The 23,570-nt window shown below is 46.0% G+C and overlaps 1 protein-coding gene and 1 long non-coding RNA gene across 4 annotated transcripts; one reads left to right on the top strand and one right to left on the bottom strand.

Annotated features, from left to right (window-relative positions):
- Positions 1-14,145: 14,145 nt before the first annotated feature.
- On the bottom strand, positions 14,146-19,120 carry LOC146757075 (uncharacterized). Its single transcript, XR_014937026.1, has 2 exons — positions 18,820-19,120; positions 14,146-14,499 (listed from the first exon to the last, which is right to left on the bottom strand). It is a non-coding gene; the product is annotated as an uncharacterized LOC146757075 (long non-coding RNA).
- A 377-nt stretch (positions 19,121-19,497) lies between these two features.
- LOC146757076 (uncharacterized) lies at positions 19,498-23,096 on the top strand. Of its 3 annotated transcripts, XM_085523425.1 has the most exons (7): positions 19,498-19,598; positions 19,780-19,822; positions 21,094-21,178; positions 21,272-21,550; positions 22,325-22,407; positions 22,500-22,571; positions 22,955-23,096. In XM_085523425.1, exons 3-7 carry the CDS (start codon positions 21,140-21,142, stop codon positions 23,079-23,081), a joined length of 600 nt encoding a protein of 199 aa, XP_085379551.1. In that variant the 5' UTR covers positions 19,498-19,598; positions 19,780-19,822; positions 21,094-21,139; the 3' UTR covers positions 23,082-23,096. The 3 variants fall into 3 exon arrangements, with proteins under 3 accessions (XP_085379551.1, XP_085379550.1, XP_085379549.1); XM_085523424.1 differs by lacking the exon at positions 19,498-19,598 and having other exon boundaries at positions 19,640-19,822; XM_085523423.1 differs by lacking the exons at positions 19,498-19,598; positions 19,780-19,822 and adding an exon at positions 20,793-20,938.
- Positions 23,097-23,570: the final 474 nt, after the last annotated feature.

Genomic DNA, 23,570 nt, shown 5'->3' on the forward strand with positions numbered 1-23,570 from the left:
TTCAAAGTATCACATTCAAGCACACTGAATAAGTTTATCAAGAGTAATTCATAGTTGTACAACATAGCTGTACAGGTCTTACCGTAGAGCATAAATATCAATAGCATTTTGCAGATGGAGAAACCGAGTCTCAGACTGTGGGATTTGATTTCATTTAACTGTATGAAAGGCACCTTCATCTCACCCAAGCTGTTCCTTTGGACTTGTAGGAATGCAATCTGACCGGCGACGGCAGGTGACGGTGTTGTGGTTGTCCGAGCGGCAGTTCTGGCACCACACACCGACAGCTTGGCAATTCCGTCGCAAATGTCCCTTAATGCCGCACCGGAAACATTTAACAGAGGTGCTTGGGCCTGCACTGGTTACCGCAGACGCTTGTAAGGGTGCAAGAGCTGCTGACACTTGATTCTGGGAAGCCTCAGCCTGTGCCTTTAATCCTGCCCCTAGCTCTTTAATAGCCTCAACTATGAAAGCCTGAGCCCCCGTGGGCACACTCGATAATCTGTGTAACGCCTCCTCTATTGTCCAGTTACTCCTCAAAGTACTTAGAATGCCACGAGCTGTAGCATTACAATTCTGAAGTGCACAATGTTTTAGCATTATTTCCCTCATGTACTCTGGTACTCCAGCCTTCTCTATGGCTCCGGCTACCTTATCTAGAAACGCTCCAAAATCCTCATTTCTTCCCTGCTGGATTCCCATATAAGACGGCAGCCCACCTGGCACCTTGATCTTATCCATAGCCTGCCTGGCCAGATACATTGACTCCCTACATTTAACTGGTCCTAATAAAGCCTGGGCCTCCGTCCGGATGAAAGGACCCATCCCTAAAAGTTCTTCAACAGTTACATTATACAAGGGATCTCCGGGCTGCCTAACTATCACAACGCTCTGTTGGCACATCTCTTCCCAATAAGCATTAAATAGCAGTTGTTGGTGCTGAGAAAAAAATCAACCTAGCTATAGCCCGACAATCAGATGGCAACAAAACCTGAGTACTCCAGATATAATCCAGTATCTGTCTCGCTGGCTCACTTTTTACTCCAAACTGACTGACCGTAGACCGCAATTGTGACAACAACCTCCAATCTAAAGCACTGATAGCAGCCTGTGTCCCGCCTGCAGCATTAGGCGAATACCCCACCGACAGCACCGCCTGTGGCACCGCTTCCAACGCCTCACCGTCTTCCGCCTCTAAACAAGCCCGCGCCAGCGCAGCCCAAGCCCCCCTCCGCTCCCGCGCGACGGCCTCCGCCAGGTCACTCTGTGCCCCAGGGAGCGGCTCATTGCAAAGGGAGGTCGAGGGGGCCGGCTGTAGCACCATGGTCGATGCAGGCGGCTCGTCTGATAGAGACATGCCGGGAGACGGGGCACTCGGCTCCGCAGCCACCAGCAATGCAGGCTCGGAGGCCGGCGGCAACTTTACGGTGGACAAAGCAGGGGGCACCGGGCAATCTGACCATTCATTATAATTCTTATTCCTCCCCTGCACAGCACTAGCTTGCTCTGCCGCTTCCTTTTCTGCCTGATGTAGCAACAAATCATTATAAACCATACGCCACCACTTCCCGCATTTTTTAGCTGTTTTATCCCCATCTAATATTCCCTGAAAAATTGCATCTCCAAATTTACGCCACTCAGCAAGATCATACACTAAATGCAGATTCTGAAATAACCCTTTAGCATACCCATACGCTAATAACTCGGGGAGTTCCTTTTGCAAGTCTGTCCCCTTAACCTGACGCTTTCTTTTCAAAAAACAAGAAAATACCTGACACCTTTTTTTAAAAAAGCAAGAAAATAATTCATAAACCGCTTGCCTTCCCATACCTATTTGTCAGCACGCTGTTGCAGCCTTAAAGGACGTCGTCGGCCCGTATCGGCTAGGCCCTTCTGTAAGGTCACGTAGAGCACCTGCACCTTCTTTTCCTGGTGCATGCTATCCCCACTGCTTAAGGATCCGAATACCTTCGCCGCTGCGATCCTTCCTGGTAGGCCACGTCGGGGGTCACCAATTGTTGTCGAACGGCGGGAGAAAAGCAAACGATCACACCTGTCATTGACATATGATCAGCTAATCTCGTTTATTCCTTGGCTGCGTGTACCTTTATAATACGGATAATTAGCTCATACATATTGCAAAAGCGGAGCTCATCATTGGTTCCCAATTACATACCATCCCCGAGTATCTTTGCAGCTTGTTGTTATCATCCTGAAAGTTACTCCCTTGCCGAGTTCACAAAACCATGGCTAGTTTCTCACCATCCCAGGGCATCCTGTTGATCTCACTGTCCTTGCAGGTGGCATGGCTGCTTGATTAACTGCACCGTGTTTACGACCCTTCTCAGCTAGCTGTAAAAAACACTCCCTACATGCAGGATGGCAAGAAGGGAAACAAACTGATGACAAGAGACATGAAGCGCATCCCAAATTCTTCTGTGAATGTTCTCGTGGCAACTGCTGTAGTTGAGCGGAAAGCAGAGGTCACTGGGGGCAGTAATTGGATGCAAAATGGGAAAGGTGTTATCAGCATCGTGTCGGTTTTGGAAGTGACATATGAAGCAAAGGAGAACTGCACCGGTCTTCCCAGAATCAAAAGCGACTGATATTCCACAATATTTCTGCTGCACTACGTGGTGCAAGTTGTGCAGGTAATGCTTATTCACACAATAAACGAAGACCTCCCCGAGTCGCCTACAATCCTTTAGGCCACACATCCTCCACCTGTAGGGTTTGGCTCCAAACAGATGCAAAACTGCACCCATAGCACTAATTAAAGGCACTGCCTCTACACAGTTAAGGCAAACAGAGGCAGCAGAATGACGGCTTATTGCCTGCCCTAGCTGCAGTTAAGGAAACTGAAGAGTGATACAGGAGGAATGGGAAAGGGGAGTTTTATTGGAGGTCTGAGTGGTGAAGGAAGTTGAGGACATACAACAAGGACAGCCTGTGCCAACTGGGGGATCTTTTGATTGACTGCAAGCACGCCTAAAGGGGACGGCTACCCAGGAAAGAGATGCAGAAATACTGTTAGAAAATGGTATGGCCATCCAACCATCCAGCAGGAGGTGCAGAAAAGCACCTGGTTCATGGAAGAACACCGTGAATGCAGCCCCCAACACTCAAACACAGCAAGCCTGCTGGAGCACCACCTCCACAGATCCGTGAGGGAACACCTGGTGGCAAATGGATTAAATCCTCTGGCAGATGTCCGTACATCCTCTCAGGAGTGGAAGTAGCCCTGGGCTTGCTGAAATCAAGCAAGCCCTCAGAAAAGGGTTGGGAAAAGTACTCTGTAAAGGTGACTGATGTAGTTCTCAAAACCACCTACTGCTGATGTTACCTAAAAGTGGTGATGGCTCACATTCCTCGGGTAAGGAAGTGCAAAACGGCGAGGAGTCAACTGGATGGTTCACACTTCTCAAATAAATAGGATGGCTTACTTAAACACAACAATAAATCAACAAAACATCCAACCACATGGAGATTATTTTTCCATCTCCTGAGAAGAGAGAGTATCTGACAGCACTGCAGCCAAACCAGCCTGTGACGGTCACAGCCACCACCAGCCGATGCTGTGCTGGGAATTTTAACTGAACCGTGAAGGCAACTTATCGAATAGCAGCAGTGCTAAACAGAACAATTAAGGCAATAAACAACCACGTGGTTACAACAGCCTTGTTAAGCAGTTGTTAGAGCACTCCAGGACACCTGCATGATATCAATAAATTCATTCCTCCCTCCCTCTTCAGCTGAGCACGCAGACTGCGCTCACTGCCAGGGGACGCTCTCAGCAGCGCGTGCCCTTCGCTAAAGGCAGCCTGGGCTGTGCTTTACTGACCTGCTGCTGCTCGGCCGTGTTCTCAACGCGTGCTCCAGTCAGCCCACAGGCTGCCAGCTTCTCATCGTCTGTTCCAGAGCCCAGTGCCGGAGCTGCTGCAGATGCTGAACGTGCTCAGGGCCCGCAGCTGTGTGCTCAAGGCATCTGCAGCTGCCGGGACAGCCTGAACAAAAGCCTTGCCAGGGCTTTGCACAACCCCAGCTGAGCCATCAGGCAAGCGCTCAGCAAACAAAAGGTAACGCCATTTCAAGGGTCGCCAGAGGCACGTGTTGCCCGCAGGGTCCCCAAAGAGAAGCTGGGGGCTGCCGGGGAGGAGGAGCAGGGCGAGTGCAAATTTCCACTTGGAGGCTTCACATTAAGACACTCCAAAGGAGGCATCGGGGGGTTTAAAGCTTCCGTCAATCCACGCGTGCACAGCTGCAGAGCGAGGCCGTCTCGTGTCTCCCGTGGCCCAGAGGAAGAACTGCAGTCCCAGCTGCGCTGTGTTACAGAGATCCAACCGGGCAGCAGAGCACGCTGACCTCCTCTGCTCCCTTCCTCACTGTCCCAGCTCCCAGCCCGTTCCCGTGCCCCTCGGAGCCCAGCCCGGGCTGCATGAACTGCCACCCTGGTTGCAGCCCGTCTGGGCCAGCAAACCTGCTGCGCTGAGCGGGAGCTGGAGCCGGGACCAGGGTCCCGCCTGGGGTACGGCAGTGCGGGTTCCGCCCCGTCCGGGGCCGCTCCCCGCTCCTCTCCCGGTGCTGCTGGCAGGGGGCAGGAAGCGTGCGCTCCTTTGCACGAGCCACGAAGGGCACCTACCTTGGGTGCGGAGCAGGCTGCTCCCAGCTCTGGTGCAGGTAGCCGGGCTCCTCGGAGTCGCGTAGAGCAGAGGACGCCGAGTGCCCTCAGCCCGGAGCTGGCCGCAGGACGGCCTTGGTGCACCTCCTGCCACCGCGGTGCTGCCCGGATGGCTTCCAGCCAGGCTCTCGCCTCTTCCGCACAGGCTCAGGAAGGCAGGAATTCCCACAACGATCACGCCCAGAGCTCGTTTTCATGGCACATCTGCCCCCGGGGGATGGCGAAGGGAAGGGGTGCGGGGGAGGAGGGAGGGAGGAATGGGGGCTGTGTTTTGTTACGCTAATGAAGCATCGCTTTCTGCCGGCTCTCTTTGCTTCCTTCGGTGGGGACATTCGCACACCCTTGTCATCAGGCATCCCTCCCTTGCTGTCCTGGCGTTCCTGTTACTGCTCTCCCCCACGAGTATGTCCCAGCAAGAGGCAATCTCCGGTACAGCACCAGAGGACATTCTGTGTTGAACAGAACTCTTGCAATGGAACCGAGCTGTGGGTAGGAGCTTTACCCAGAAGCTGCTGTAAGAATACGACTTTCCCCAGATCCTTGTCTAAGGGTCCTAATAAGTCTTCTGTGCAGCGATACCTTGCGGTTCTGTGTGGGTTTGTGGTCCGTATGGCTGGCCATACCTACCCTTGAGTTGCACCGGGCAGTGTACTTGGGAGTGACCTCACTGGAAGGAAAGCAGTGTGCAAACTGCAATGGGAAATTGCATTTAGGAAAGCAGGATATTGAGGTTCGTTTTCTGGTGGATATGGGTGCTTCTTACTACCCATAGATGGTTTTGTAACAGTAGTAGATGCTACTGCCCAACGGGAAAAGGTTTCCTTTTTTGGATTAATTAAACATAAGCTAAGAAAACAAGCAGAAATACAGAAATTCTTGTACCTGCCAGGTTACTCTGGCAAGAAATTGAATAAAACTGGAGCTAAGAGTGCAACAATATTGACTGATTAAAAACTGTAACTCTGGCTTTAACACAAACTGGGCAAAACAATGTTGTACCCCCAGGAGTTACAGCAGTCTCAAATATGCTACACTTAGTGGTGTGGGCATCAGGGCCAAAAATGAAGCCCTAAATAGAGTTAAAAGCAAGAGCTTGCCTAGTCAGGGTAAAGCGGTGCCCTTTGAGGGTATGGGACTGTAGGAGGATAAAAGAAATAATAGGTAACTTTTTGGAGTTTGGATTCCAATTTTGATAGCAAGTGCTGTAGTTTGGTACAAGACTTGAGGGCAAGTACTAGAATAGTTGAATGGATACACTCAGTGGTGGCAAATCCGTGCACTTTATTAACCAAGTTAAGGAACAAAAAGTTTAAGTTTACCTTCTGGATTTGAAGGATGTCTCTTCTGCCTGGTTTGGCCAAAGGAAGCCTAAGGTTATTTGCCTTTGAATAGGAAAGCCCTGATATGGGGAGAAGAGTCTCAGTTAACCTGGACAGTGTTACCCAGGGTTGCGAGAACAGCTGAATGATGGTCAACTCATGAGCCCGAGATCTGGGATCCTCCATCCTAGGGTGGAACTTTACTGCAGCACGTGGCTGCCACAGCAACAAAAGGACTGTGTACAATAGACTGAGAGTTTGCTGGGTTTCTTGGTTTACAGAAAGCACAAATAACTCAACAGCAAGTGACATATTTGGGATATGAGATTACAGCTGGACTTTGAACCTTAAGGACTGCCAGGAAAAAAGTCATCTGCCAAACCCCTGAGCTGCAAATTGCCAAGGAAGTGAGTAAGGGATGGCCAGGGTGCCTGAGGGCGGTGGCTGCACTGGTACTTGTGGGAATACAAGAAAAGCTGTTCAGAGCAGCAGCTGTGGAGCAAGATAAACAGCATGAGAACCAAGGACACCTCTGCAAGGAGAAGAAGGGTCTCAGAACTCTGATTGGATACGTGCCTGCATGGACAGTTGAAAAGGGTTCTGTAGAATGCTTTGTTGACATGTAAAGGTGGTTGGGAAAGTTGTAAGGGCGGACGGGAAAGTTAGAAAATAACAACTTGTGAAGGTCTATAAGGGATGTGAGAACTTGTAATAAACGATTTGGATCGTTCACATCTGAGTCCGTGCCTCAAACGCTGCAAATGTGGTGCTGATAGGTTGATGGTTGGACTTGTTCTTAGAGGTATTTCCAACCGTAATGATTTTTTTATTCTATGAGGGTTAAGGACTCCAGGACAGTATCAGTGAATACTTCATTCATGGCTTGAAAGCTGAAGCTTGAAGCTGCTGAGGTTGAATGAGGAAGAGTATGTCCTTTGATCTGAAAAACTGATTGAAAACTGATCTTGAACAGACTTTCTCAACAGGATACTCTTTGGTTGGGACAAATACAGAGGAGTGTATTTGTGATTTTTCTTGCGCAGGGTCAGTGATCAGTGTCTGCACAACAGTTTTAGGAAACAAGAAAAGAGAAACAAAAAAAACTGCACGGGACCTAAGTAAAATGAATTCTTAATGACTGACTGTGCTAGTGAAACATATTGAGTAGCTTGAAGCTTAAGACAAAGGAGCTAATTGCTTTGTTGTATGTGACTATATGAAGGGTTGCTGTAAAGAAGAATAGTAAACTTGTTATATGGCAAACAGGCTATGAACTAGTGGTTGTATCAGTTAGGAAGATTCGTGTTAGTTACTGCCTTTGAGTAGTAAAGCTTGTAGAGCTTGGGAAGAATAGGTTGGAAAAGCTACAGAATTTTCATCAGTAACAGCTTAGACATGTATTGGGGTTAGTCTAGTTATGGATTTTATTGCTGTAAGACATGAGGGACGGGCAAAATGACTTGTTCCTAGTCCCTCCCAGTGCTGTTATTCTGTGCTGCTTGTGTGTTTTCAGAAATCTATGTATTACTTACTATTGTGCCTTTGTTCTTTAGTTGTCATTAGTTGTGGCAGGGGTGACAGCCCTTTCTTCACTCTGTTTCCTTACTGTAGAATTAGGAAATTTACAAAGTGGAAAAATGTGAATAGTCAGGAATATTTTGGAAAGTGTTTCCACTGTTAAACACTTCAGAATTTCTCAGAAATTCTGCTTCCCAGCTGTAAAGAAAAGGCTTGTGCATAATTTCAAAGGGTTGAGAATACTTAATCCTGAAATTGTTTATTGGTTTTTTACTCTGTTTTGGCCTTGTACTTTGTCTCCAGTAGTATGTAGTTGGCACTCAGAAGTAATTTGATTCAGCTTGTCCTTCTGCACTGTTTGCTTTCTGTTCCGTTGTGCTGCTTTGCCTGTGGAGTCCTCTAGTCTGAGATCTGTTGTCTCACCTTGCCTGAATTCTGCCTCAACTGAATAGACATAGATTCAAAACCTGTGTTGCATTATTTTCTGGTTTCAGAAGTGTCCAGTCTTTTACTAGATAGACTTTCCTGGTTTTGAGTAACTTGCAAAACTTGAGAGTATTCCTGCCTGCTTCCCAAGAGTCTCTGTTTTTCAGACAAGGTTATGTTTACAAATCCATGAAACCCCAATAGAAATTCTGGACTCTTTGCTGTGTGTCTACTTGCATCTTCAGCTTTCTGCCCTTGTCTTTGTGATGTCTTCGTTTTGCACATCCTCTTTATTTGTCTTACTTGAGTAAATGAATCCATCTGTCACAATCTTCTCACCTGGATGTCTGAAAGTTCTCTTCCCGGCAGGGGATTTATTTCACTGTTTACCTCTTTAACTTTTGTCCTTCCATTTCCTTCTCTGTTCCTTTGGTTTTATTTGCTGCAATGCTTCCTCCTCTTTATTTTCAGGAGTACTTCTAATCTCTTAACATAAACTGTGTGTTCCTGTACTTCAGGTTCCCTTCAAAGATTTTTTCCATATCTCTTCTTTGATTTTGATAAACATTAACTGTTGAGATTTTTCTGGATGTATTCCCAAGACTCAGTCTGAGGTTTAAAATCCATCCAGTAGTACTACTGAATTCAAGTCTGCAATTCAGAATTGCATCGTTTGTAGAGCAGGGCCTTTTTAGAATTGAATTCAGTGGGATGTGAACAGAAGACTCAGGGCAGCAGGGTCTGTTTTAGTTGGATAAGGCTTTTGGTTAACTCTTCTCATTCCTGTAGATATGGATATATCTTGTTTCATCTACATGCAAAACTTTGTAGTGTAATCAGTTACATAAAAATACATTCTCTTCTCTTCCTGTGTTTCTGGAAAATGCTCATGAAGATTTCTGTTTGATTGTTTTCAGAGTTGTGGGTTATACTGCTTTCTTTTAATGGGCTTGCTATGACAAATATAAAGCCTGTTCTTTTCAGCCTTTAGTTTACTGGCTATTAACAACAGAATATTTACAGTGAAAAAGATCTAAGGGGATAAACACATTATATTTTAGCACCTCAACATTTGCAAAAAATAAATGGACAAAACCACCTCCCTTCCCACTACAGCACTTATCTGGCAGAACTGGTTGGATTGCTTCTGTTATCTTAGCTCTTGGGGCTGTTGTTTTGCCACTCATAGAACTGCTTCCCATGAGTTTATGTTGTGTTTGCACTGGAGGGGTTGAGAAGCAGCTGAAACTGTCAGCTTCATTCTTGTCCTGCATCCCACTGAATGTGAGCTGTGTATGAACTCAATAAGCAAATACGATTTTTGGTATTGCATTAAGTATATTCCTGTGCTGTGCTCTGGTGGTATGTAACTGTTCAGGCTTTGACATTATTAATGGAAGCATGCCTGACTTCAGCATGTGCAAGGCTTAATCATGAGCATCTAACCTATCTTTTAACAATGAGGCAGAGTTCAAGTAGATTTGCAGGTGATCAGTTGTGCCAGACAAAACTGAATTCCTTCTTTGATAGAACAACCAATTCCTTTTTTCCTCCAGACAAAGAGAAGAGATGTAGACCCGTATGTCATACTTCACTTGTGCTCTTGAGGCTGTGCCAGACAGTAAACAGCTAATTCATGTAAAAGAGATGATCGTTGCGAGAGTTGGTGTTTACTGAAGGAAACAACTGCTTGTGGTTCTTTTTTTTATTTAGGGCAACCACCTCAAAAGCCATAAGCAACAACAAAAATTCCTGCAGGAGTGATTGGAACGAGAAATGTTGGCAATAAGGGGATTTTCCAAGGGCTCAAATTGAGGGCTCATCTTGCACTGTTTGCAGTAATGACCTTGGCACCAAAACCTCATTGGGATTTTCTTATGAGAATTTGTGGTGTGTTGTCAGTAGGTGACAACTGAGGAAACGCATATGCAGCAGAACACATGCGTTTGGGACATGGTACAGATACAGAAAAACCAGTGAGACTGGGCATGTCAAGGCCAATAACAACCCTCCTGGGAGACAGTAGAAATCCTTACTGTTGCAGCATGGATAACTGGAGAGAAGTAAACATGAGAGTGGAAGATGTATAGGGAAAGATATTCTGTGGAGAATAAGCTGCAATTAAGGCATTGTACAATGTTCTTCCAGCTGGAATATTACTTGCAGTTCTGGCTACTATATTCAAGAAACATTGATTGAAGCTGTTTGGAATTCAATGAAGAGAATATTATGGGAATAAAGAGCCTGTTATGGAAGGACAGTAAAGAAGTTTTTCAGTCTGTGGATAAGATATAATGGCTGGATAAAATAAATGTAAATGAATGGAAAAGCTCTTGCCTCTTAAGGTGGGATCCTGGAAGAGACTCTGTGGTCATTTGTCCAGTGTGTTTTCCCCCAACTCTTTCTGTACAGGGAGTGATATTGTTTAAACCTACCTTTATAAATGAATCAGTTGGGTATCTTACATGAGTTATTGCCTTTGTTTATAAACAGTATTGGACAGTATTGATTTATGTAATTGAAAATGAAAAATCATCGTTATGAAGATTTTGTTTGGGACCTGAGCAAGGTCAGTTGAGCTCCCAACATGCTGTGGAAGAAAACTTGTTTATATTCTGGTGAATTTTTTTTTTAATCTCTAATGTCGTTCTGGGAACACTGTTACATCCCTAAAAGGCAGCAGCACATTTAAATTATCCCAGTAATGAATAATAATATACAGTAAGGAATAATAATAGTTTCATTATAAGTGTCAAAATTTTCACTGATAGTTTAAAAAAAGGAAATGCTATTTATCAGATGTCAAAAACAGGATAATTTACCAAATGCAGAAATTTAGGATTTAGTGAAATTAATTCAGGTGTAAGAATATTGGTGGCCTGTATTTGACTCCTGCATAGTTTGCAAGGTTCTTGCACATAAAACCTAGTTTTGTGGTATTTTTGCTTCTAATTCTACCCTCTTGTTAGCAATTTGTGGGTCAGGCTGGGTCACATCACACTTCATTTCAGTTTTCAGTTCCTTCTTACTTCATCTACTTTTATTTCTCCATCATACAGGTAGTTAGGGCAGTCGATATATGAATCATTGTGGAGATGACTGTTCCTGTAACATTTGAAAGAAAAAATTGTTTTTTGATCAAGCGTTCCCAGTAAAAGATAAATAATTCTATGTGAACCAAAAAACTCTGAGTAACTAGTGAAATAAGTTGACCTTTTTCTTTCCAGTTTTGCAGGTAGGAAGACAAACCTGATGAGCTGAATGAGTTTTCTGTTTAGCTGCTGTGTCTGAAATAAAACTAGTTCATAGACTGCATGCAATTTCAGTTATTCATTGGTGGGGTATTTCTTGTTTTGCTTGTAGTTGCCTTGTGGTCACCGGTGTGAAGAGATTTGCCATTCAGGTGATTGTCCTCTGAACTGCAGCCAGAAGGTTAAACTCAAGTGTCCTTGTAAGCGACTGAAAAAGGTAAGTTTTGGAGTTGCAGTTCTGAGAGTGACACATTTTCTTTGTATGTTCCTAGGCTTGTGTACATGGATTGTCTCTGGTCAAGACTGGAATAGAATCAGTTACTTGAGCGGAGCAGCAACAGCAGCTGAAAGCCTGGGTGGAACAATCAAAATATTCACTAAGGAACATAAAAATCATTGTAGAAAATGTTAGCTCCCAGATTTGCAATACCTTTATCTTCAAGCACACTTCAATTTTTGTAGTTCCATTAGGAAAATAATCAGATGATCTGGAGTGATTTAAGAAGTCAAAGCACATTTTCCTCATTAGGAACTGAGAAGTTTATAATTACATAGATTGGAACAGTCACAGATGTTTTGAATTCCTAATTGATGGTTGTCTGAGGCCCTTAAAGCAAACAGAGGCATCAGCATCCTTAGCTTTCAGCAGAGATAAAGGACAAAGCTTATAGCTATCAAGTATGATGAGGGGAAAACCAGAGGCTGCTGTGACCTCTTGACAAGTGTTAACTTAATGAAAAATTCACTATCTGGCTTGAACAAAGCATGCTTAAATTATTTTCAAGACCCGGTTAACTTCTGAGCTTTCCACACAGATGCAGTTTCCCCAGAGTTCTTAGCTTCTCCAAGAAATGTCTTCAGAAATCTCAGATCTTGCAGGGCGCATGTTCAAGAGAAAGGATGGTAATGCCCAGAGTACGTGCTTCAAATTGAGCAGTCTCTGCTTATAAATAACTAGCTTTTCTTTATTTGTAAGTTGAAATGTTGACTTCTGCTGAGGATAAATTATTTGGTTGTGACTAAGTGCTCTTACTAATTTCAGTTTTTCTTACTCTACTGTGTTCAGTAAAATCAATAATATCATTGGTTGCGTGTATACTTCTGCTTCTTTTTCCTTAAGATATAGGTTTACAGTTGGACTTGATGATCTTTGAGGTCTTGTTTCTTATGCCAGACTTAACTGAATAAGGAAGATGGGTATTTCCATGATAGCTCTGTTACATCTAGTTGTTGCTGTCCCTAATTTTCATACTGTTTTTGGAAAACTGAAATGTGTCATCATCTTCTGCTGAGTTCTGACGCTGTATAGCTATTTCAGACCAGTTCAGATTTTATTGTCCCAGAGTTCCGGGATGTCTTCAGTGATTATGTGGATGTCCAACTGAAATGTGGTAGCAAGAAGCAATGAAATTAATGTTTAGGATGCTCACTTTTCACTTCTACAGTGGCCTGAAATGGAACATTCCAGATCTGCTATTCTGAAAGTTTTATGGTCCTTAAATATGATGACGGTTACTTTTTTTCCCCCCCTCAATCTTGTAAATTTGATTTTAATAAGGTGGAAAGGTTGTTATGAGTTAATTATATAATTAATAAAAATTAATTCTTATATGATGACAGCCCACTTATTTAAATAGCCACGAAGTTGTCCTTCTGATTCCTAGTGAAATGGTGTTTCCCTTCAGAAAGAGAAGAAAACACTATCCCCACCTTAAATATCATCTCACTGTTTCCAGGTCAAGCCCCAAATCCATGCTCTCTTTTGTACAGAGAGCTACAGTGTAGAGGGTAAATGATGGTAGAACCAATAAGCCACTGATAATTGGACTGTGTATTAGTTGCAGCTAATCTGACTGCAGAAATATGACTCGTTTCTGTAGTGTGAAAGATGATGTCTTTTAACGTTTGCTTTATGCATCTGCCCTTGCCTGAGATCGTAATTAGGATATCTTTGATTCCAGTAGGTCCTTATGCATATTTGCTTGGAGCTGCATACTTACAGCAGATAGTGTACTTCTTTCTTAGCTTGGATTGGATAGTGTACCTGTATATTTAGTCTTCTGTGCCTGCAGCCTGTGATCTTGAAGATAAGGAGAAACAGAATTGAGTACCTAATATTTGCAGTTGAATTCTCCTCTACCAGTCTTCTGTCTGTGTATACTACTGGTGAAGCTGGGAGTTGACAGGACACGTATTCCAAGCTGCTCTGTAAATATGCCTCATCTGAACCATCACAATTAATATCAAATGTAGGAGCTCATAATTTGAGTGCAAAACAGGAGGATTTTTTCTTCCTTTTCTGGTGTTGAAGTTAACTGTTGCATCATGAGGCTATGCATGTAAACATGCAAGGTCGTATAAACCACTTGAATTTGTAACCCACAACTTGTAGTGGACCATATTCTTAACCATCTAGGCAGGTGGTTTATCTTAGCATGCTGGAATTGCTCTGAAGAAGTTAGTTTTTGGATTTTGCTGTATGCTATGAAAATTGTTCTGCATATTGTCAGAAAGCATGAAAACCAGAATAGCTTCTGGCTATGTTACTGTGCTTTCCTGACAAAATTCTTCATAGGCTAGTAGTATAGATTATAACTTTCTCTCTGTGCTGGTATTCTGTTTTGGTTTTGTTGGTGGTTTTTTTTTGGTTTTTTTGTTTTTGTTTCTGTTTTTTGTTGTTTGTTTGTTTGTTCTTTGGTTGTTTTTTTGGGGGGGGAGGGGGTTGTTTTTTGGGTTCTTTTTGGCCTTCAATGTAAGGGGGAGGAAGGAGAAGGAAGTAGGGGAGATCTTCCCATGACCAGACCTTGCCCTGTAGTTTCAGCCAGTTTAGAGAATTGATACGAAGTTTCAGAAGAGTTACTTATTAGTTACTTTGCATGGTATCTTTTGTAACAGTTCACAAGGTTATATTGCTTTGTCTTAAATAAACAAGTGAAAAAAAAGACAAGAAAAATTAAACTGAACCACTTGATTTATTCTTGATTCAGTTTAGCTTATCAGAGAGAAGGAAAATAGAAAAGGATGCTTGAATACAGTTACAGTTTCAAATAATATTTATTTATTAGCTTCATTCTGTAAATATACCGAATAAAATTGTTTTACAATTTTCCCAACAAAATGAACGTTATAATTAAATTTTTATATAGGGAAGTGAATTACAAACAATTCAATTTATACTTAACAGGAAGTACAGTGCAGCAAGATACAAGAAGGCCAAGTTTCACTGGAGTGTGATGTGTTATGCAAGGAAATGAAACGGAAGGTGTCTGAGGTGGTGTATCCATTTTAGTTATGTTATCTTCATTGCCTTGAGAAAAGTTGGAAAAAACAGGCAGATCGTTATTTTTTCAAGACAGTAATAGCAAGAAATGCAGTGTAACTCAGCGTACAGTTTAATTGCACATTTAATTTTTGGACTATTGAATCTGGCTTATTGCTGAGAATTGCACTACTTGTAGATAGTGTCAACTCACTTGATGAAACACTGTGTTAAGGTAATGCTCTATTACCTCTTTATTTTTAATGTACATTGGAACTGGAGATTTCCTCTTCAGCCAAGAAGTGCTAATCAATGATAATAAAATCATTACTGCTAGTGAGAGCTATAGAAGCACTTCATTTAGGCCTTACTTTTACTTTGAAGGTTAGCAAAGTGTTATCTTGTGTGTTCCTGTCACACAGTATTAGGTGACTGCCACAATTACAGCGAGCTTTCAGCAACTGCATGTGCTTTTCAGCCCATTGTAAACATGGATGCTCTCCAATAATTTTGTTTGAAGTAAAGAAACTGCTGCATAATCTCACCTAAAGAGACAGAATATCCACATTGTTTTTCTAGGCCTTTTATGGAAACATGAGGAAGTGGTGCATGAGCTGGTTAACTTTTATCAACTTAGTAGTATATGTAATATACTGATATATATAATTTAAATATTCAACCCAAAACCTCATTCTGTAAAAGCTACATCTGTCTGTTTCTGCTCAGAATTTCAGGATTGTCAGGCAAGTTCTAAGACGTACTCTGTAAATCAAATTCTACACCTTTGCAATCAGCTTGAACACCAAGACTCTTGGAATATACTTCTAGAAAAACCAGCAGTAACAAATCATTCTAGTGAAGTGTGGAAGTGAGTTTATTGGGCATGGAGTGCATTGAAGGGGGGTGAATTCATAGAAGTCTGCATCAACAAAGGAGCACATTTCAGTGGGGTGCAGCATCAGCTGCAGTTTCACTTCAGCAGATAATATTTCCTATTTTTTATCTGTACCATTGAATTCAACTGGGAAAATATTCTAATGCATCAAGCAAATGACTACAGGTTCCTGTGAGCATAGGAAGTTCCGCACAAACGTGTGCAGGAATCTTACACAAATATGACAACAGCAGCGTACAAAAGAAGCTACATTCTGTGTTCACGGGCCAATTTCTCTTTTGGAACTGATGTTCTGCCATTAGATGGCAGTGAAATACCAGGAGGGATAGGGCTGCAGTTTTTGCAAACCAAACTTTCCTATTTCAGGTATTCATGACTAAAAAGACCTTTGTGTGTTTTTCTGATGAGACACTCTGACGTTGTCTAGGTGAAATGAAATTGTTAGTGATATTTCATATATGGTTTAACAATTTAAAAAAAAAATAATCTGAAAATCCACAAATGTAACTGCTTGCACAGAGCACGCTCTTTGAGCTGCGGTGTTCTTAAGCACGAGCTGGTGTGCCTTCTGCTTAGTCTTCGACAGCTCTTAAGTTGTAGACTGATTGGAACAAATTCCATCTGTGCATACCTTACTTAGTTAATTACCATTTTTACTGTGCAAAATGTGATACATAAATATATATATATACATATATAGACTGATTATTGAGATCAAGATGGTTTTAAACTTCAAGTTGTCAATCATATCATTACATCTTAGGGCATTCTATTACTCTGAGATCTAATTTTACTAAGGTAGTGTTAAGTGGCTGCAGAGTTGGAGGTCCAAGAAACATGTACAAGCAGCAGATACGCATACACTGACCCAGCACGCTGGTACTGCCGTCACTGTAGTGATGCCTGACTGAGGGAATTTCAGAGATAGAGCTGGTGTCTTAATGTTTGATGGCTTTGCTGCATCTATATGCCTTTTTGTGTAATGAAAAATACTATTTGGCACTTTCACTGTCTTCAGGATTTTGTGTCCTGTCAATCACCTGCTTTTTACCTGATGAATCCAAGTTAAACATCTCTTAGCAGCTTCCCCTGGGAAACCGACTTTAAGGGCAGGGGTATAGAACAGAGCTGGCAGCTCTTTAAGGACACCCTTCTGAAAGCACAGTGGCTCTCCATCCCCCTGCAGAAGAAGTCAAGCAGGGAAGGCAGGCAGCTATCATGGATGTGCAAGGACCTGCAGCTTAAACTTGAGGGAAAAGAGGGAAATGTTCAGAAAGTGGAAGCAGTGTTGTATAGCCTGGGAGGAATACAGAGCTGTTGTCCATGTGTGAAGAGACAGGATTAGGAAAGTCAAGGCACGGATGGAGCTGAACTTGGCAAGGGGAGTGAAAGATAACAAGAAGGGCTTCTGCAGGTACATAGGCTGTTCAGTGGATTAGGAATTGGTTGGCTGGATGCAGCCAAAAGGTTATGATCAACGGTTCTGTGTCTGGGTGGAGGCTGGTCGCAAGTGGTGTCCCTTAGGGGTTGGTCTTGAGACAGGTGCTCTTCAACATCTTCATCAATGACAGACAGTGGCATCGAGTGCACCCTCAGCAAGTTTGCAGATGTCACCAAACTGAGTGGTGCTGTCGATACATTGGAAGGAAGGGAAGCCATCCAGAGGGACCTGGACAGGCTGGAGAAGTGGGCCCATGGAAACCTAATGAGGTTCAATAAGGCCAAGTACAGGGTGCTGCACTCGGGTTGGGGCGATCCCAGATATTTGTACAAACTGGGGGAAGATCTCCTTGAGACGTGACCTGTGGAGAGGGACTTGAGGGTCCTGGTGAACGAGAAGCTGGACATGAGCCAGCAGTGTGTGCTTGCAGCACAGAAGGCCAACTGTGTTCTGGGCTGCATTTAAAAAGGGGTGGCCAGCAAGGAGAGCGAGATGCCCTCTACTTGGCTCTTGTGAGGCCCCATCTGGAGTACTGCATCCAGGCCTGGGGCCACCAGCACAAGAAGGGGGGGGGGTAGGATAGATATTAGAAGGAAGTTTTTTACACAGAGGGTGCTGATGTGCTGGAACAGGTTGCCCAGAGAGATTGTGGTTGTTCCATTCCAGGAGGCATTCAAGGCCAGGCTGGATGTGGCTCTGGGCAGCCTGGTCTGGTGGTTGGCGACCCTGCATACAGCAGTGGGGTTGAAACTCCATGGTCATTGTGGTCCTTTTCAACCCAGGCCATTCTGTGATTCAGGACCCAGTCCATCCCATTGTTCTTTATGTATGTTAGGCGTTGCACTCTTTAGTTATTGTAGGATGAAAATAATGCAGGAACTGTGATTCAGATGCATTGTATGTTTATGTTTTAATATTTTCTGTGCCATTCTTTTTCCTTTAAGTTTCTGGCATTTAATTCGCTGTCTTGAATGCTATGTAACAGTTCTGTAGAGTGATCAGTTGTAGTTCCAGGTTTTATTTTTCATAAAACTTTCTGATGGTGAAGCAAATGTAATTGCATTGACAGTTTCCATTACAACAAGAGCAGTAGAACAATATGAGTATGCATTATCCAATATGTCATTTGGTACAAAAGTGGAGATTTCCTTTTGCTCTAGCAGTCAGGGCATATTTAACTACTTGGAATGAAGTGTGTGAGTGTAAATTACATACATATATAAGGATTTACCCGTCAGTGTACAGCGTGCTGAATTGAGGACTGAGTTACTGAAAGCTCAGAGTGACTTTATTAAGGAATTTTCCCTGGTATTAATGAATATATATATTTATATTTTCCCCAGGTTTTATATTTGTCATTTGAATTTTCCAGTTAGTCAGAAGTTTAGTTTTATAACATGGTAGCGTCTCTTATGTTCCATGTTTTTCAAACATGAATTGATAGAGGTTTTTCACAGAATGTTTTAGAATCTGAGTAAGCTCACAGCTCACTTGGTGAAGGTTTTGCTCGCTTTTCTGAGAACTGTTCTATAAATTATGGCTCTGTAAGATAATAGTTTTACCTGCTTTTACAACAGTTACTTATCACTTTGTATGTCTGGACAGATAAAAGAGGCAGAAGCCAAAGCTGTTATTGAAGAGGAGAAACGAAGACAACAGGTATCAAACTTAATTCTTCTTCCCCCCCAACCTCGTTGTGTTAATAAATCACTTGACGCACGTGCAGCCCAATCTGTATACTTTGTATAGTGTTTCTCCCAGTTACTGCTTTCAGCTGTTATGTTGTCCTTAGGTATGTGCCATGAGTGATCTACAGTGGTTAAAAGCAAGTATATTTTCTCTTAACAGTTCTCACATCTGTGGGCAAAATGGTAATCATTTGATGTCGCATTAGAATAACTGTATAATGTATACATATATTTAAATACAAAATACTTCTGATTTTTATCCATCATTTTATAATTCCTTAAATTCACAGAATTAATAAGTAGCCTCTGTAAGGTTGAATTACTGAGTGAAACTTCTTACTTACTCCCCTTCGTGAGAGTGAAGAAACCTAAATTGGTCTCTGTCCTTCAAGGTCTGGTGGGGGTGGGGAATTTTTTTGTAATTGCTGGCTCTGGTGAATGTGTGTTGTCAGCACTGTAATCCAAGAAGCTTCTGTGCCAGCTGCCTGGAAATACTATCACTAATCTTGTTTCAGAAATTAACCGTAAGCTTGGTTGCTGGTGACAGCTAACTCAGGTTTATCATCTGGGCGCTGCAGCCTCAATGCACTCCTTCCAACAGGCTTGTATGCCTGTGACAGAGCACAGACCCCCCCGGTTGTACACCCCCCATCGGACCCTCCCCCACATTAGATCCCCCCCCATTGTATCCCCCCCCCCATTGAATCCCCCCGCCCTCCATTGGATCCCCCCGTTGTACCCCCCCCCCCTCCCCCACTGAACCCCCCCCATCGGACCCCCACCCCATTAGATCCCCCCCATTGGACCCCCCCCGGTCTATCCCCCCCCTATTGGACCCCGCCGTTCGATCCCCCCCCATCGGACCCCCCCGGTCCCGGTCCGTCCCCACTCACCGCTTCCTCCTACGGGGCTGCCAACACCTCCGCACTTTACGGCGACGTTGTCGCAAAAGCGCCGCACCCCGCTGCGCTTTACGGCGCGCCGCGAACTGCAACTCCCAGTGTCCCCCGCGCTGCGCCGTGTTACGTCTCTCCGGGGACTGCAACTCCCAGCGTCCCCCGCGCGGCGCAGGCGCAGAGCGCGCGGTGTGAAAAAGGCGGGAAGGCGTCGGGCGGGAGCTGAGGTGAAGCAAAATGGCGGCGGGGCCGGGAAGGGCCTTGGGGCGGGATGGGCGCCACTGGGCCTCGTTATAGCGGGATAACGGTGTTATTCTGGGACGTGGAGTGAGAGAGACCGGGCGGTCAGGGGGGATTTGAGGGGAAATAGTGAGGAAATAATGCTCAATGGGCGTGTGTTCCCCTCAGGTGAGCGGCGCCATGGGCAAAAGGAGGAGCAGCCAGGTGACAGGTAATGACTTAAAATGGCCTCAAAATGGCCAAAAAATGGGCTTAAAATGGTCTCAAAATGTCCTCCAATGGGCCTCCAAGCGGTCTCAAAATGGCCACCAAATGGCCTCCAAGCAGCCGCAAAATGGCCTCAAAATGGCCACCAAATGGTCACAAAATGGTTTCCAAAGGGCCTCAAAATGGCCACAAAATGGCGTCCAAGCAGCTGCTGTTCCTCTTGCAGGTGTTGACCACCATGATGGCCCCAATGTCAAAGTCAGGGCAGGACTGAGGGGAGACAACAAGGGGGGGGACGACTATAGTGGGGACAACAATATGGTGGACAGCAAGGGGGGGGACATCAATGGAGGGGGCACAAATGGAGGGGACACTAATAGAGGGGACACCAATATGGGGGACAGCAATATGGTGGGCAGCAATATGGTGGACAGCAATATGGAGGACACTAATGGGGGGGACACTAATATGGGGGAGAGCAAGGGGGGGGACATCAATGGAGGGTACACTAATAGAGGGGACACCAATGAGGGGGGAAACAATGGAGGGGACACCAATATGGCGGACAGCAAGGGGGGGGACATGATTGGATGGGGCACCAATGGGGAGGACAACAGTAGAGGGGACACCAAGGGGGGGGACACCAATATGGCAAAAACCAATATGGCGGACACCAATATGGTGGACACCAATGGAGGGGACAAAAATGGAGGGGACAGGGACACCAAGGGGAGGGACAGCAAGGGAGGGGACACCAGTATGGTGGACACCAATATGGCAGACACTAATGGAGTGGATACCAAGGGGGAGGACATCAATAGAGGGGACACCAAGGGGGGGGATACTAATATGGGGGGCACCGAGGAAGAGGAAACCAATGGAGGGGGCAGCAATATGGGGAACACCAATGAGGGGGCAGCAATGAGGGGTATGTAAGTGGAGGGGACACTAATATGGGGGACACCAAGGGGGGAGACAGCAATATGGGGGACAGCAATGGGGGAGACATAAATGGGGGGGACACCAATATGGAGGACATCAGTATGGGGGCCATGATTGGAGGCGACGCTCTGGACAATGGCGGAGGGATGGACTCAGTGCATGGAGATGGAACAGAGAGGTAATGGGGGGAAATGGGAGGGTGGGGGGCAGAGGGGGGGCTGGAGGTGGAAATGGGGGCAGAAATGGGGCTTGGGGGTAGGAATGGGGCCTGGGGCCAGCAATGGGTCCTGGTGCCCCCCAGCTGATGGGGTTTGGGGTCTGTTTGGTTCTCAGCCGCTCTGATAACAGAGGCGCAGCAGCCACCCCACAGCTCAGCGTGATGGAGGAGCTCAGCCCCACAGCGGCCCCATTGGCACAGGTAGGACAGGGCCTCTGCCCCCCCAGCGTCACCCCACAGCTCCCCATGGCTATGGGGCAGGGAGCACACAGGTTATGGGGGGGTTTGTTCCAGGATGGGATGGATGGCTGCGAGCAGCAGGAGGACCAGAACAGCCCTGATATGGGGGACCTACAGCCCCATAGCACCCCACAGCCCCATAGTGACACCGATGGGGGCTCAGAATGCATTGAGGCCACCAAAGAGCCATTGGAGGGGGAGTGGGCAGCCAAAGTGGAGCCCACTTGTGGGGCAGAGCATGAGGAGCGCTATGGGGCTGGCACTGTGGGGCTGCCCCACATCTCAGCACCGGAGCACAGTGGGGTGCCAGGGGGGGACACCGAGCTGCTGCAGGTAATGCCAGAGTACTATGAGAACCCATAGGGAACAGCCCCATAGCACTCCACTGCAACCCACATTGTCCCACTTCACCCCATAGAGCTCCAGTTCACCCCAGTTTACCCCCCATTCCACTCTAGATTGCCCCAATTTACCCCAGTTCACCCCAAATCACTCCAACTTACCCCAGTTAACCCCAGTTCTCCGCCATTCACCCCCAAATCACCCAAATTCATCCCAGTCCCCCCTCAGGTCACTCTCATATCCCCCAGTCCCCCTCAATTTGCCCCCATTCACCCCAAATCATCTCAGTTCCCCCCCAAGTCACCCTCAGATCCCCCCAGTTCACCCCATTTCATCCCAGTTCCCCCCAGTTCAGCCCTTGGTGCCCCAGTTCACCCCAGTTCCCCCCCATTCACCCCCAAATCATCCCAAGTCACACCAATTCCCCCCCAAGTCACTCTTAGATCCCCCCAATCCCCCCCAATTCACCCCAGTTCACCCCAGTCCCCCCCCAAGTCACCCTCAGTTCCCCCAATCCCCCCCAATTTGTCCCCATTCACCCCAGTTCATCCCAGTTCCCCCCCGTCACTCTCAGACCCCCCCAATCCCCCCAATTCTCCCCCGTTCACCCCAATTCACCCCACATCACCCCAGTCCCCCCCCAAGTCACTCTCATATCCCCCAATCCCCTCCCATTCACCCTCATTCACCCCAGTTCATCCCAGTTCCCCCCAGTTCATCCCCTGTTGCCCCAGTTGCCCCCATTTCACCCCATTTCCCCCCCAGCCCCCCACCCCCTCCCAGCCTGCAGCCCCTCTGTGCCCTGTGGACGCCGATGGGGACCCGGCCTCACCCAGCTGCATCCCCAGGTTGGACCCCCCTCCCCCCACCAGAACCCAGAGCTCATTTTGGGCTTAAAAAGCCCCGGATTGGTGCTATTTTCACCCCCTTTGACCCCCAGGAATGAGGTGGCACCACGTGAGGATGCGTCTGCGGTGCTGGGGGGGCTGATCCTCGAGCTGTCCAACCTCAAGTGAGTGCTGGGGGGGGGGTTAGGGTTAGGGTCCCATTGGCACTTATGGGGTCTCACTGTCCCCTGTGTGGTCTCACCGTCCCCTGTGGGATCTCACTATCCCCTATGGGCTCTCATTATCCCCTATGGGGTCTCATTGGTCTCTATGGGGTCTCACTGTCCCCTATGGGGTCTCATTGTCCCTGCAGCCGCCGTGTGATGAGCGCCCATCGTGCCCTATAGGGGTCTCACTATCCCCTATGGGGTCTCACTGTCCCTTATGGGGACTCTCATTGCCCCCTATGGGGTCTCATTGGTCTCTGTGGGGTCTCATTGTTCCCTATGGGGTCTCATTGGTCTCTATGGGGTCTAATTATCCCCTATGGGGTCCCATTATCCTACAGCCGCAGTGTGATGAGCGCCCATCGTGCCCTGGAGTCGCTGCTGCGGCTGCGTCGTGAGCGGAGCCGGGGGGTGAACAACAGCAGGAGGAGGAGGAGGAGGAAGATGGAGGGGGACGAGCCAGGATGAAGCTGCAGCTGTGAGTGGGGCTTTATTGGGGGAAAAAAGCCCATAATGGTGCAATAAACACACGAGTGTGAGCAGGGCTGGAACAACACAACTACACAATAACACAACAACACAACAGGGAACAGCTGCTGAGCTCTGCTCCTGGTGCAGAGTGGGGGTGTAAAGCTGATGGTGCACAAGTGATGGTGCAAAGTGGTGGTGCACAACTGAAGGTGCAAAGGGATGCTGCAAAGTGATGGTGCACAAGTGATGTTGTACAAATGATGGTACAAAGTAGTGGTGCAAAGTGATGGTGCAAAGGTATGGTGCACAAGTGATGATGCACAACTGAAGGTGTAAAGTGATGGTGTAAAGATGATGGTGCACGAGCGGTGGTGCAAAGCTGATGGTGTACAAATGATGGTGCACAAGTGATAGTGCACTAATGATGGTGCACAGTTGGTGCCCAGCTGCTGCCTTCTGTCCCACATTGCGCTCAGCACAGCCTGG

Source organism: Coturnix japonica, chromosome 24, assembly GCF_054131305.1.
Source record: "Coturnix japonica strain WE chromosome 24, WE-NBRP24, whole genome shotgun sequence".
Lineage (NCBI taxonomy): Eukaryota > Metazoa > Chordata > Aves > Galliformes > Phasianidae > Coturnix > Coturnix japonica.

What these genes read in the sequence shown, in the direction of transcription:
- LOC146757076 (XM_085523423.1), top strand. Translation starts at nt 20,802, where the DNA reads ATGGGGGACAGCAATGGGGGAGACATAAATGGGGGGGACACCAATATG. An exon ending in GGGACACCGAGCTGCTGCAG is followed by an intron (nt 21,551 to 22,324) that starts GTAATGCCAGAG and finishes TTTCCCCCCCAG; the next exon opens with CCCCCCACCCCCTCCCAGCC. An exon ending in TCACCCAGCTGCATCCCCAG is followed by an intron (nt 22,408 to 22,499) that starts GTTGGACCCCCC and finishes TTTGACCCCCAG; the next exon opens with GAATGAGGTGGCACCACGTG.